Genomic DNA, 16,257 nt, shown 5'->3' on the forward strand with positions numbered 1-16,257 from the left:
TCCAAATACCATCCATGAAGATATGAGTACAACACTAGGGAAGGATGCGAAGGACAGTAATGGGGTTGGCAACAGTTTAAACATAACAGGGAGAACCTTGAGGGCAAACCCAATCATGGAAAGCTACACCAGAAATGATCCAGAGAAAGACGTGAGGATCAGTCAATGACTGAGAATCATATTGCTAGTTCTGTAGGAATTTCCCAGGAGAGTACATTACATTACCACAGAAACATCTGCAATGAAGAAGTTTTAGCTTCTTGGGTCCGAGAGCTTCTGACATCTGATAAAAAACGCACAGGGCACAGCACGTCTCATGATAATCTAGTTCTGTTTGAAGCCAATCCAGAAAGCTTCTTTCAATGATTTGTGACTATGGATGAAACCTGGGTTCACCACTTCAAGTCCAAACAACAATGGGAGCATTTGACATCACAACCGCCATAGAAGGCAAAGACTGTCCCATCAGCTGGAAAGGTTATGGCCTCCATGGAATGCTGAGGATGGACAATCTTCAAAAGGCCAGACAATAAATGGAACATATCATGCTGCACTTTTGAGGCAATTATGGTTATGAAATTAAGATGAAGAGACTTTGGAAGCTGAGTAAAAGTGTGCCCTGAGGACAATACGCCAGTGCACAAATCAGTCATTGCCATGGTTACAATCTATGTGTGTGAATTTGATCTTTTTCATCACCGATCTGATTCTCTTGATCTGTCTCCATCAGACTTCCATCTGTTCTCTAGCCAAAATCCATTTCGACTCAACGGATGACATCATAGCAGCTGTGGAAAACTTTTCAGACTGCCACTAGAATTAGTTCTACAAAACTGGGATAAGATCCCTCCAATATCGTTGGCAAAAGTATATCAATGTGGAAGGGAATTATTTTGAAAAAGATATAATTATGATGTCTTCAGGTCAAGTCTTTCTATGTGAGGCTTATCCTTATCAAGCACCCCTTGTATTCATCTGTAGAAACTGTGGATAATCTGGCATCATCAATATGAACTATTTTAACTTGCCATGTCCAGTGTTTTTTCAGGTGAACACTTGACATGCCTTTGCATGTGTTTGTGATGGGTGCCAACAGTGTGGTTCACCTTTTAGCGAACACCTGGTATCATCACTATTTGATAGTGATTCATAAGAACATGCTCATGATATGGTCAGAATCGTACAATCACTTTGCTTTATGCAGAGATTTCTATTGGAAATAGAAAGGGTTTTGTTTCTTTATATATTTATATATTAAAAGCCAACAACGAGGAATGACTTTTCATCATAAATATTTTGTTGACTGAATAATTGAACAGGTTTTTCTGTGTATCTACTGTATTGACTATAACATTGAAATATGTTGAATAAATTGTAGTACATGTAGTGCCATAGTTTATATATGTATAGTGTCATTGCAAAAACAATGAAGGCAGTGTGCATGTTAGAGGTGATGATGATGATGATGATGATGATGATGATGATGATGATGATGATGTTGATGATGCCCAGATGTGGAACAAATTACATGACTATCTTTAGTAGAAGTTTCTTTTTTATTCAAGAGTCGTGGCAACGTAGAGCTGTACAAACGTTCTCAGTAAGAAAGCACAGAGATTAGAGGGGTCAAGGCCAGTAGGGGGAGCCACTGACCCACACCAAACTAGCACAGAGGTCATTCGTGACACATTATAAATGCATGATCAAGCTTACTTCATAAACATGAAAGCACAAGTTGTGGTTTTATCAAAAAAATTTAAAGGTGTGTAATCTCAATATAAGAAATCAAGGTTTGAATTGAAAATCAAAGTTTATATGCTTCCAAATGTTTTTATTCATACATCAACCAGATTTGGACATTAAAATATCATACATTCATATTTACAAAGTAAGCTAAATATCAGAAACTGAGTAGATATATGAAATATGCATGTAATTATATTGTTCAACACAAACTGTTGCCATGGTAATTTACACATGTTAGTTCAGCTTGTGTATATGAATAGTGAAAGAAACCCATTGGCTGATACAAGAAATTGTTTGGAACATTTGGAACAACTGCATCACCCAAATCTAAAATAGACCAATTGGGTATATACATTATCAGCAAATAGCTAGCACTGAAGGGACACCTATAAAATTGAAATTGCAGAAGCTAAATGTAATTGTCTTGAAAGGGTGAAATTCAGTTATTTCCACAAAAGAAAAACTGTTTGTCATATGTGCTATGCCCATGTGTGTGCATGCAACACAAGGTGTTTCTTTAATACATGTACTTAGTTCAACCATCCTAAAATGTCCCTTATGTGGAATACAATATATTTTTTTCTACTTGTCAAGACAGCTAATAGTCAAAAACCTTCAAAATACATCACCAAGTGAGGAAGCAAATATTTGACTCTTCGTTAAGATATAGAAAAAAATTTATGTTACGCCACAACTTTTTTGTTTTTGACTTTAAGAAAAATGTTCATAAAATTATTTTCTTATTTTTAACACCAACTGGAAATTGTGATTATAAATAGGCCTTACTTGAACATTTTCACTGTCTGAACAATGGTGTGACGTCGTTATATTTAAAAAAAACCTGGAAATCGTGTGGTTAAAAGGCCTTACTTAATCCTTTCCACAATTTGAAAAAATAATCTGACTTTTTTAATCACCTTGTAAGCTTGGGAAAGCCTTCCTGGGACATGGCATAGCCATAATAGAATAATCATTTGTTCCTGATACTGACATTTTGGGTGACAGAAAAGCTGAGCAAATAAATACAAAGTTATCATTCCCCTGTTTTAAGTACATCTATTGTCAGAAAATCATTGTGCATCAAATATTTGCAACTATGTACATAGAAAAACATATATATTTACATATGAAATCTATCAATACTAAAAAAAACAAATATATAAAACTCTTCATTACTGGATTTCTTATAACACTTTACCAGTTTCATCTCTGATGTACAATTCACATACAATCTATTCATAGCTGTCCTTTTCATTTAAATATTCACATCAGAATTGAAACTCATATTAATAAGATTGTTTCATAATAATCCATGAAGCCACTTTTCCATGAAGATTTGGCACTTTAAACACTCACTGTCCAATCCTTTGGCTTGTCAGATACATGTATTGTCAGTGATTATTCTACTACAGTGTAGTGTCATTTTGAAGGTTATCAAGTTACAAAATAATGCTGGTGTTTCTAACTCGATGCCTTGTTTGTTATTTTGGTGATCTAACAGTTTTGCAAAGTAAGATTCAAGAGTTGTTATATATTTATTTCAAACATTAATTCCGTCATAGAAAAATGCTTGACGTGCAACCTTGTTAAAATACAACATACTATTTGTTTAGTGTAGCAGTTTGGATTTTATCTTTTTGGTAAACGGTAGTTGTTTTTTTACATAATTTATTGGGAAATTCTTTTTGAATCATGTTAGTATTTTCAATGTGTTAAAAAAATTCAACCTTTGAAAAGTACATAATTCTATTTACCGTATTCAACGTAATAAGCGCCCGCGGTGTTCTCAAAATTAGATATAGGGGGCTCTTATCAGAATATAATTTTGATGAGAAGAAAAACAGACTTGAAAGATTGTAAATTTTGTAGTTTATCCTGACAGCCTGAAATGATACAAAAGAAAAGTATGTGCGTATCATACACTACAGATACATTTTCCAGAATTTCATTGCCCATAATTAAGGGTGCATATAACACACAAGTGGGTATTATACATAAATAAATAAGTCTTGTGTATATTGATTAATCAGAAGGGGTGCTAATTGGGATTGTTCACTAGCCAATATGTTTGCAAATATCGCCATTCATCAGCAAATGGGCGCTTATTAGAGCAGGGCGCTTATTACATTGAATACAGTAAATCCAACAGCCAAAATAAGGATCAGTGTGTTTGTAGTGTCTACAAGTTTTCAAAGGGAGACTCCTGATCGGTTACTGACGTATGTATAAAACATCAAGTTAGAGAGTTTGGTTTTACGCCGCTTTTAGCAATATTCCAACATATCACGGCGGGGGACACCAGAAATGGGCTTTACACATTGTACCCATGTCAGGATTCGAACCCGGGTCTTCGGTTTGACGAGCGAACGCTTTAACCACTAGGCTACCCGACCGCCTATAAAACATCAAGAGGCAATGAATGGATATGTCAACTCATCTGTGACAAAAATGTAGACAAATCTACACACTTCCTCCTTACTTATGTGGCATCCAAATGATAAATGCAATTCTCCCATCCAAATGATAAATGCAATTTTCCCTTTTTCTGACTTATTTGATTCATTTTGAATGTTAAACACATAAGAAATAATGCAATAAGACTAGATGACTGACACGAAATTCAAATGCTCCATGAGTCGAATTGCATGTTGAATATGAAACACTGCTGTTTCAATGTCTGTTCTGAGATAGGATATCCCTAGCAACTGGTGACAATAACACACATGATGAAAAGATCTCGACCAAACTGAAACATAACATTTTTCACTTTGACCTCCATTGCTATGGATTCTGCTTTTCCAAGATGGAGATGTGACATGATTGCTACACAAAAGCAACAACACAACATATTGGTCTATATTTCTAATGTCCTTGATTAGAAATAATTTTAAATCAATATAACTACTTTGCATGTTTCACTACAAGCATCACACTGAATATGTAAACAGGAAATAGTTTTGTTCTGATAGTATATATCTGCCTCACTGGTCATGGAAAGCTTGGATTGTCTCTGCATGCTTTGACCATTAGGTCTGTTTTAGTTGTCTATTTAATTGTTAATGCCATCAGTCTTGGTAGTGCAGATATTTGGCCTCATATTCATTTAAGTAGGTTTAAAAGACAGACCAAAAAAAACAACTAAAATTAGGAAAACAATTTCAATGATTTTTGACAATTTATATTTTGGATGCCTTTCTTTAACTGTTAGGTAAAATAGGAAAAAACCCGTGTGATTTTATCCCTGCTGTTCATAAGGAATTGGTGATAAATGCGCATAAAAATCTTTATTCTTACAAAATCAATTATCTTTCGATAAATTCAGTATCTTGCCATGTTAAAACTTGTTTCTTTTCCCTTCATTATTAGCAGTGCTAATCTGGACGTTGAAATTTAAAAAAAAAATTCAACCACCTACATTGAATTTTAGGCATAAACTATTGTAAACCAGCTAATAAAAAACAATGAGTGAAGGCGTTAACCACTATACCATACTTCCCCTGAAACTGATGTAACATTTTTATTCAGTGATAGAAAGTAACATAGAAAGTCAATTAGCCTGAAAATTGTTAACATATAGAAACACTCACCAAACATTTTTTAAAAATTTCTACGAGCCGTTAGGACACCTTTAACATCAACAAAACTGGCTCTGGCTAGTGTGCCCATTCAAATTTTGTATCCCAGCCTTTTATTCAAAGGGACCTGTCAGCTATCAGAAATGGGTGACCAAATCAGAGGAATGTGTATAAAAATCATGTATTTTGAGAAAGGGTTAATTCAAAATAATGAAATCGATGTTTGTTGTTTAAGATTAAACTAGTGGTTTATTTCATTAAAAAAGCAAAAAGGACCAGAGGACATTGATAAAATATCATTGTATTTCTATATATAATGAATTTCTGGTCCCTTATTGAATAAAACGGACATTTCTTAATAACTGTGTCCCAATACAGAGAAATGTAAGTAGTGGTACACAATGTGTATAGCAGCTATAGTGAGACATTCGAAAGCATCATCCATTTGTACGGCGAGGCAGACACCTACATCAGACAACAACAGAAATGTATATTGCAGTGCTTCATCACAACCTGTAGTCCTTCAGAAGGAAACATCAAATCCCATCACCAACATGACCCTGCAGTAGCATACACCATGAGTCACTGCCATCAGCACACACCTCACCTAGCTCATGGACAGGGAACTTGCCTGGTACACTGACAAGTGTACACTGTTTGAGTTCAAGTTATATTACAGCTCGTGGCATTCAGGCCCCAATACATTAATCATTAGATTTTCATCGAATTATAACTTATGGTCAAGCGGTGTTTCACGCGGCACTCATTGGAATGTGTTCAAATACAGTATGAGCAGTGCCCTGTCCATGATCTGTGCAATCCTCACACAAAGAGTCCACGAATCACAAACATTATATCTCACAACACACATCTTGTTTTGCTCTTCCATCACAACATAATGTTATATAACTGTAGCTCTTCCTTGCTGTCTGAAACCATCCATCCTCTTCATTGTTGGGTTGGGCACCTGGGTATACATGTATCTGTAAGAACTTTTCAATCTATGTGACAAGTATCCTCACTGCCAAACTTTTATCAGTTTGGCAACAGTTAATGTTAAAAACATCATATACCAGTAAGAACTATATTTGAAGAGGAATAATTATTTATGGACACAAGGTTCCATTTTTGGTGAAAAGAATTATTCTAAATTTTATTCTGCTATCGTTTATTCATTAAGAAGTTCACTGCAATGATACAAGATGAAAAGATTTTGCCATCTTCAGATGTACAGATCTAATTTCACATTCGTAGACTTGAGTCTACTTTCAGATATGCTTGGTTCATCATTTTTGCTCACCTTAGATGGAAATTAAGATTTCATCTGAAGATTTTATTAAGAAAGACTATTTTTTCTTGAAATTCATTGCTTTCTGTCATCTTCTTTCTTCATTAGCGTCTCCATACTCAAGATTTGACAAAACAGGCCATCTGATCATTCGAAATTTAAATAACAAGTATACACTTCAAAGTTTTCTTTATTATTTTATCATTTTGATGATATTTACAGTTTCTATTTTCTGTCTTCAAATTACTTTTAGAATAGCTTCATGCTAAAATTGGTGCAAGAAAAATCAAAATGAAGTAACACAAATTCTATGAGATGAACCGAACAGCCGTATATCTGTGCCTAGTAGTAAGTATTTCAAAGGTTAATTTCAAACCAATTGTTGCACTGATAACAGGCTGCCTTCTGATTGGTTAGTGACACAAGAAAACATGGCATACGTGTATTGCACATCTGTTATATATATATATATTACATGGCATACATCATATACAATAAAACACAGATTCCAAAAGGGACTTCTACGATCAACAATAAAATCAGTCGAAATTCAATTCGAGCGACTGACTGTTGCTAAGTAACCAGTGTAGGTCACATGTCCTGGATGGAGATTGACCAATCGCCATTGAGTACTGAGGTAGGGAGATATAATGTTCTCCCTACTCAAATGTTAGGGAGAATTCTCTTTGTCAGTGTAAAATCATCACTAAACACAGAAATGATCACGATTCACATGTGTCTGAGCTTCAGAGGAATCTGCAATGGTAAGAAGGCTTTTACAACAGTTCACACTGATGATATTCAGAGTTGTCTGCCCTTTTATCATAGTTATCTTTCTTGAAAGAGTTGTCTCCCTTGAAATTCCATCACTTTGTTGGCAGAGAGCCCCTATTAAACATATTCTGACAGTGTCATTGCAACCATTTATTGCCATTGTCAGGTTTAGGGCATTGGCTTGTCCAGTTGAGACTAGGTCAATGAGTAATTGGAGATTTGGGTAAACAATATAGGCACATGGTGTTGATATATATATTTAACAACATTTAACATCCAAGGAAAACTGTAGATTTCAATAGAGGAAAACAATTTGGACTTTATTTGACAATAATGTTGATGAAATTAGCAGTAAGAGCTTAAATGTTTATTCAATGGAAGTTTTAAATGCATACATAAACATTGTAAGCACAGACTACAAGAATTAAAGCCATAGAAGCAAGAACCATCAACATATAAAACTAAATGTATTTCATTCAATGTACATAATCCAAGTACATGAATGCTTATCTGTGTGTTTAATCTTTAGATTATTAGAATTTCTTCAAATGATTTTATCCCCAAACCTGACAAATGGAATTAAAAACAATAAATAACCCGTCCTTTTTTGAGTGCAATGCTTGATGTTGGTCCATATCTGACTGAAAAGCTCACTTGTACCAACAAAGTCCAAGTTATGCATCATACAAGCTAACAACAAGCCTTCAGAGTATGTTTACATATAAATAACTTAGTGATGTTGCCGGATACCTGAGGCTCCGTGTTAGTCAACTAAGATGAACGTATCCAAGAAGATCAGATGCAATATGATCGGTATCAGAATATATACTGTTCCATTCTGATGGCAACATCATCACCAAGATACATGCCTTCTGGTAGAGTCCCACCAGTTCCATGACAAGGATAATGTTGTCTCCCTGGGTTTCATATCTGTACATATTCAATATTGTCCACTGATTCAAATGCTGGACACATAGAATAGATTTCCCCCACATTCTTCTTGATCTGAAGATGACCAGTGTAGACCTTGAAGATGTGTTTTGTTGTTTCAGAACCTGACAGTCTACACACTGTTCAGAACACGTTTTCCTCTAGTAACTGGTTCATCCAACACTAGGTGGTTCAGACATGACTGAAATGGGTGCACATTTTAGTACACAGACATGATGACTTGACCATTTGTACGGCTTCTCTGTATACCATGATTCTTATACATGTCAATCTGTACAGTGACATCTAGACACCAATAGCCTTCAAGAATAAGGCCTATGTACAGTGTACACCTTGCTTGTCATCATGTCCAGTGAAGACCATTGGCATCTGACATGGAGCTCTCAGAGGATGATGTTATGTACAGAGCGCACCATCAATAACATGGTGGAGGAGAGAACACAAACACCTTTCTGTCTACTATCTGTGCCATGACAGAGATGATGCTGTCCACATCAACAATGTGGTCAGAACAACGGGAAGCAACAGACACAAAGTTGTTGATGACAAGTTTCTCCCCCTTGAGGTCTGTGGCAGTAGCTCCTTTGGAGTTGTGTACCCAGGAAATTGTCCTGTAAAAGAAACATTGGCCATTGTGAGTTTCTGTTATGGTACGTTTTATACACTTATACTTTTTTTGTCAACCTATTCTGTTTTGAGACTTATGTCTCCAAATTTGGATTCTACATCACATGGACATAAAAAATGGTAAATATATCCCAAATCTGTGTGGAAACATTTTATAAGGTCATGGTAAATTTCATGATCTAAATGTTTTAACTGTAATTTTTCTGTCAGAGTGTGATCTCTGAATATGTTCATACTTGCTATCTTTTTTACCCAGTTATCCATACAAATGACATGGGGGCAATTAAAATGAGAGAACATGAAATTAGTAATATGTAATGTCTTTTCATGAAAATGGCATGTGTGACAAGTCTATCTTCTTCATTAAGCATAACAGGGAAGAAAATATAACAACACACATCATCTCATACAAAAAATAGCACTGATGTTTGTTTCTCAAGTTCAAAGAAATATTGTCATTATCACTTACATGCTTGAATATTACATGCAATTGTAAAGGCAAAGGTTTGGCTGAAGTGAATATTATCAGAAAATAGCAGAACTGAATTAAACCAAGTTGATAAACCAAGCTAAAGTGAAATGTCATCTTGGGTTATACATTGGCTGTTACTTTAGATAGATACATGCAAATAAAAGCAAAAAAACTCTTTAAATATTCATAAGATATCTCTGTCAAAAAACAGAGACGATTGTACGATTGTATGAAAACATGGTGAGGTGTTGTGAATTGGGTTTAACGTCGCGTCCAAGATTATTGCACTTATATAGCGACGTGTGTGTGTGTGTGGCTGCTTGTACTAGTCCGGACTGATGCCAAATTATAGTGCTAGCTCACTGAGATACCATGCCACAGTTTAACATGAATACCCCACTCAGACACAGTATACTGACTCCGAGCCGACCAGTCCTTGTTTTAGTCCCTTAATGGCGAGCGCCAGACAGGGTAACAACAAGTACCATCTTTTAACGTCTCCTGGTATGACGCAGCCGGGGATTGAACCCATGACCTTCTGCTCTCCAGGCGGACGCTCTACCACAAGACCACGGAGGCAGTCTATGATAACATGGATAATACTATGTGTATAATAGTTTTCTCCACAAAGATGTTTTAAATTTATCTCTCATGGCATAGATGATGTGCCTCTGTTCAATAGAATATATTGTGGAATGACAAGAAATACCTCGTTTGAAGCATTTCATGATCAATAGTAGCACAGCAATTAGAAAATAAACAATTGCGAAAGAATGCAATTTTTCTCGGCAAAGACATATTGCCTTGAAATAGTTATGCAAGCTAATTTCATCTACATGCAGAGCATGTGCAAAGTGCATGGTGGAAGATCAGATTGCAGTCTGAATTTTAACACAAACCAACCAATAACGTAAGCTAGTAATATGAGATTAAACATACCATGTTAACACCATATATTCGCAAAATATCATTTTAACATGCCTTGGATATGAGTTCAAACATGCAATAAAAAATTAATGCTACACATATCATCAAAACAGTTACTACACACCTTTTATTTTTAAAATTTATCTATATATGAATCACACTGAATTAACTTTGTGACGAGACAATGATTATGTTGACCACTGAAATTGAATCATTTCTTTTTCTGAAACATTGACAAAATTTTCATTGAATTGTGCATGCTGCATCATTTGAGAAAGGTGACACTTTCCATAGTGCAAAGAAACACAAAACTGAGACTGAAGTTTATAGACTGTACGGCCATGCATGTTGAATGTGAAAAGTGGAAATGTGTCATACTTGTACCTAAAAATGGAATATATCCTGACACAAAGGCAGAGGGGAAGAGAGAGAGAGGGTATTAATATACAGATGATAATACATTTAATGTATTTTGAATTTATTTTTGTTTAAAGCTGCGCTCAGCAATATTCCAGCTATATGACGGCAGTCGTGTCTGGACCAGACAATCCAGTGATTGACATCATGATCTACGCAATTGGGATACGAGTCACCTCTTACAACAAGCATGGGTTGCTGAAGATCTTCGAAGGTCTTTGAATTTGTATACTCATACAACACACATAACTAAACATAATAAATGCTTCCATGCAAGGATTGGGCAATAACTCAATTCCACAAGGAAAAACGATTGTCAGAGATATAAACATACAAAAGGTTTCATTTGCTTATTAAATAAATGAAGATGAAATATTAGTTGTACAATATACAATAGTGATTTTAAAAGCAGTAATTATGTTCAATGAGGATAATGCCTGTTTGCTGCATTGGTTGATAAAATGAGCCCACAAATTATGTAAAAGCCTTGAAAATTGACACTGCAAAAAGCACTATTCGCTCCCACAAACAACTCCAACCAATCCCAACCAACACTACTAACCCCTACCAACTGCAACCAATATCAACCAGTCCCAACCAACCCTACTACCCCCTACCAACTGTAACCAATATCAAACAACCTACAAACCCCAACCATCTGCAACCAATCTAAACCAGTCCGAACCAACCCTACAAACCCCCAACGAACTGCAACCAATCCAAACCAACCCTACAAACCCCCAACGAACTGCAACCAATCCCAACCAGTCCCAACCAACACTACTAACCCCTACCAACTGCAACCAATCCCAACCAGCCCTACTAACCCCCAACGAACTGCAACCAATCCAAACCAGTCCAAACCAATCCTACAAACCCCCAACGAACTGCAACCAATCCAAACCAATCCTACAAACCCCCAACGAACTGCAACCAATCCAAACCAGTCCCAACTAATCCTACAAACCCCAAGTAACTGCAGCAAATATCAACCAACCTATGAATCCCAACCAACTGCAACCAATCCCAACCAGTCCCAACCAACCCTACAAACCCAAAACAACTGCAACCAATCCAAACCAGTCCCAACCAACCCTACAAACCCCCAACCAACTGCAACCAATCCAAACCAGTCCCAACCAATCCTACAAACCCCAAGTAACTGCAGACAATATCAACCAACCTATGAATCCCAACCAACTGCAACCAATCCAAACCAGTCCCAACCAATCCTAAAAACTCCAACCAACTGCAAACCAGTCCCAACCAGTCCTACAAACCCCAACCAACTGCAACCAATCCAAACAAGTCCCAACCAATCCTACAAACCCCAAGTAACTGCAGCCAATATCAACCAACCTATGAATCCCAACCAACTGCAACCAATCCCAACCAGTCCCAACCAACCCTACAAACCCAAAACAACTGCAACCAATCCCAACTAAAGCCAACAAATCCCAAACAACCCCACAAATGCCAACCAGCCCCAACCAATCCCACAAACCCCAACCAACCACGCTGAAGTTACAAATTAAAAATTTCAACCACACCTAAGCCCCAAGATATGGATTTGCCTCAATGACACCAAAATAAGATCATATAATTCTTTAGCACATGATATGAGTTACCCAATCAAGATGCAGCAATAAGGAGAGTTGTGCACATATAAATGTTGCCATTTACTCATTCTGGATCCTTCAGTGCTCCTAATACTCTACTTTATACCACATCCCGTCAAGATGCATGCAGCTACACTGAATACTCAGATTTGGTATGCAGGAAATTCCTATCTATTTTTGGTAGAACATTTTAGAAATAAGTTACTGAGGCATTTTGGTATATATATATATATAACTATATATATATATAACACAAATACTTATATCTGATGCACGTATATACTTTTTTGATATTTCATTCAAAAATAAAAACCGGTCTTGGAAATTATTTAAAGAGTTCTTTGACAGACAGCTTACATTTTTAATTTTGTAATTTCTTCTTGAATTACAGATATAGACATGATTAGTTTTTCTTCAGAACCTTTTCATAATTTTAATGTTTCCCCAACTTAAAAACATGAAAATGTCAGCTTGACAAACAGCCCTAATTACTGCCTCGTCCTTGGTGTGTTTGGTTTATGGATTTTATAAGAGAGATAAACAGAGTAAAGAAATCATATCACCATATAGTGTTCCACAATTTAGATAGGTACTTCCATATGCAATTGTAAACAGCATCATTGGTAAGGAACGTCTGGTTCCTTACCCCATGTTAAATGCATCAGTCAGCAAGATGGTTGATTAATACCTGCATTGCATCAAACTACACAACACATGCTTCTTTCGTTCTAGTCTGAGTAACCATTGATCAAGTTTGCTCCATTTCATAAAAAGATTTTCATTTACAGTCTGTGTGAAAAACAACAATCTTAATATAAACAGTCAAAGCCAGAGAATAACCAGTCTTGATTATGCACCCAAAAAGATTCCAATCAACATAACAGGCAAAATAGTGGTGAAAATATTATTAATGGATCACTAAACATCATTGATGACGGGAGGTGTTAAACTAAATTTTGAAATAAGAGCAATATTAAAATGAATTTGATGATTTGAAGAAAATGGCTTTTTAAGATGTTATTTTTGGAAAGATATGACGTAGCTTCAACATATGAAATGGAACAAACTTGTTTTGGCTTGGATTCGAAGAGGGTTAAAATTGGAACCATGAAAATGCTACAAAAGCAAGATGGAGGAAGACAGGGAAGATATCCTTACCACGTTTTACATTCACGGACTTGGCTGGAACATGCAACAAACAAAAAATAAACATCAGGTATCAAACACATTTAGTAAAATTTATTCATATTATTAAAATGATAAAATGTAAATAAAGATGCTATAAAGCAGTATCATTCATCATGGCATACTGATAAACTATATATGTAATGGCAGTCTTATGAATCAAAATCTAAATGACTTTGAGACTAAAGTAAATTCACACTTTGATAATTTAATTTAATATTATTGATCTCTTTGCTTCACTAATTGGAAAATATGACACTATAAGTTGTCAGCTGATCTCGAGGGGTATATGGTGTGATGTACCCTGTGTGTGAGCCTATGTACCCCGCGCAATCAGGTTAAACATCGGCTCACACACAGGGTACATCACAGCATATACCCCAAGGGATCGGTTAACAACAAATTTATCTCACCGACATTCATTCGTACAGCCTCGGAAAATAAGTCCGAAGTTCGCTGATTAAAATTCAATTTGATTCAGCCATTTTGACAGCTAGCAGACGATGCTTCTGAGTAACTTCCCTGTACCTAATGCATTCGGATAAACATCGGTTCATTTCAGCTCAACAGTACTTATGTGAGATAAGGAAGTTACCTAATGTGTGTTTCGATTGATTTCTCAGCAGGGAACATAAGAATGCTACATGAGCGGGCTACATGGAAAATAATTGCCCGCACCTTAACCAATCAGAAGCTAGTATTTTAGTGTAAGGTGAGATAAAGGTTATTGCCTATATTCAAACAAAAACATTTGTGACTAAGATGATTATGAAATAAACCTGATCACATTCTGTTTTGTGATGCTTAATGCTTGCATGTGCTTTGTAATATAATTGTGCATTTGTTTTGCTAGAATTAATTTTCACATTGAAAGTGTAACAAAATTAGATGGTAGCAAGCATGGGTTTATATGTCTTTTTTTGTAGCATGTGCAAAAACAAAACAACATAAAGAAATATTGCTATATATTGCCATGTTCTACTGATTGTCAGTGAAAATAGAAAACAAAATTATTTTGTCAAGTACTTTAGAAATATCTTTGATTCATCTTGGTGTACATTTGTTTTTCTGTCACAAAAACTGATGATTTAGGAATTTGTTCACTAGATGAATAATCTACAGTTTATATGCTTTTATCCTATATTCATATAAGGCCACAACATATCGAATATTCTTCTTCTGACATTTTGTCCAAAAGTCATTATACAGGGTGAAAAGATTAACAGTTTTTTAATAAAATGTTCTATTGTTTTCAGAACTAAATTATCATTTTTCTTGTAATATGTTCATATTTCATAAACAGATGGACAAGATAACAGATAACTGACATGAGAATTGTTTCGCCATTGTTCAGCAAGGTAGTCACTTATTACTTCCATGTGGTCAGAAAATTTTCACTCCCCCCAAAAATTATAAAAAATGTGACAAACAGGATCAGATTATGAAGATGAATTATATTTTTTATTGTAGCCTGAAACCTCATCTTCGCTTATATTCTTTTATCAACTGAATAAAAATATAATTTGACCTATATGATCTGTATGTTGTATATACTGACATAGTTACACTATCTTTGGTCTTTTTAACTCAGTAACCCAATCACATGGATTAAGGCAAGTCAGTCTGGCTAAGAACATACAATCCTGCTTTCGGGTTGTTTCCTCCAGTTCTTTATGTTTCATACTTCACATTTATATTAATGTTGAAATGTATTGTCCACTTTGTCATAACAGTGAGTGAAATTGACAATCGATTGATGAAAAGAAAGTGAAAAAAAAAGATGGCAGTGTATCACTCACTAACCTGATTCGTCATTTAGGATTGTTCCTATAATGAATATGCACATACCTTAGAAATATAAAAATATTTTTTTCATAGATTTAAGACATAATGTATTCCAAGGTGTTTCCTCTGATAATACATGATTGTTTTTCCAATTGCAAATAAACATTTTAAATTATTCTCTTTCCACAACCTTACACCATAGCGGAGCCAGGTAAGTATAGGTAAACATAGGAATTTGAAAAAGTTCAAGCAGAATACGCACCATTGAGTACAATAACTTTGAGGCTTGCAATGTGATACTGTGAGCTCCGGCAGACATAGGTACCGGCATCGGTCATGTTACTTCGCATTATCTCCAACTTGCTATGTACTGTTTTGTGTATTCGTGTGGGTATGCTGTTAATTGAAATTCTCTCAGTCTGCCGTAATTTTATTCCATCTTTAAACCAGTCCACTCCTTGAGGAGAATAATCTTTTGCTGATGCTGTGCAGTTGAGTTTAATTGTATCCCCTTTTTCTACAAAAGGTGTGCCCATCAGCCTGATTCCTGTAATGAGATAGGTTTATGATTATGTAAGCATGAATGTCGGAGATCATTTTGAATTAGCATCATGTACAGTGCATTTAGATTTCCTTTTTTATTAAATATTTACCGATTTTATGTTGGCGCACTTTCATGAAAAATTATGATTAAATGTGTACAATATGTTTTTGTTCTACTTAAAAAAAGTTATATGTGAAAAGCAATCAGATATTTACATTTTCAATATGTCATTTATTATAGAAAAAATCATTGGACTTAATATAAAAGTTGCATGCAAAAAAAAACACTGAAAGAAGAATCAATAGTGGCTAAGTATGCATAGTATCTCATTAGAGACAGTTCCACCT

At 35.4% G+C, this 16,257-nt stretch overlaps 1 protein-coding gene across 4 annotated transcripts in view; it reads right to left on the minus strand.

Moving 5' to 3' along the window:
* Positions 1-1,542: 1,542 nt before the first annotated feature.
* The window catches only part of LOC124131500 (kin of IRRE-like protein 2), a 270,098-nt gene continuing 255,383 nt past the window's right edge, over positions 1,543-16,257 (minus strand). For 2 of the 4 annotated variants that reach the window (XM_046494791.2, XM_046494790.2), the window contains exons 6-9: positions 15,629-15,913; positions 13,555-13,578; positions 10,745-10,762; positions 1,543-8,945 (exon numbers count right to left, since the gene is read on the minus strand). In XM_046494791.2, the coding sequence (XP_046350747.2) occupies positions 8,794-8,945; positions 10,745-10,762; positions 13,555-13,578; positions 15,629-15,913 (479 nt within the window). In that variant the 3' untranslated portion in view covers positions 1,543-8,793. The remainder of the gene's footprint in view (positions 8,946-10,744; positions 10,763-13,554; positions 13,579-15,628; positions 15,914-16,257) is intronic. The other 2 variants (XM_046494792.2, XM_046494794.2) reach the window with 2 other exon arrangements.

This window comes from Haliotis rufescens, unplaced genomic scaffold (genome assembly GCF_023055435.1).
Source record: "Haliotis rufescens isolate VD_foot unplaced genomic scaffold, xgHalRufe1.0.p SCAF_1, whole genome shotgun sequence".
Classification (NCBI taxonomy): Eukaryota; Metazoa; Mollusca; class Gastropoda; order Lepetellida; family Haliotidae; genus Haliotis; species Haliotis rufescens.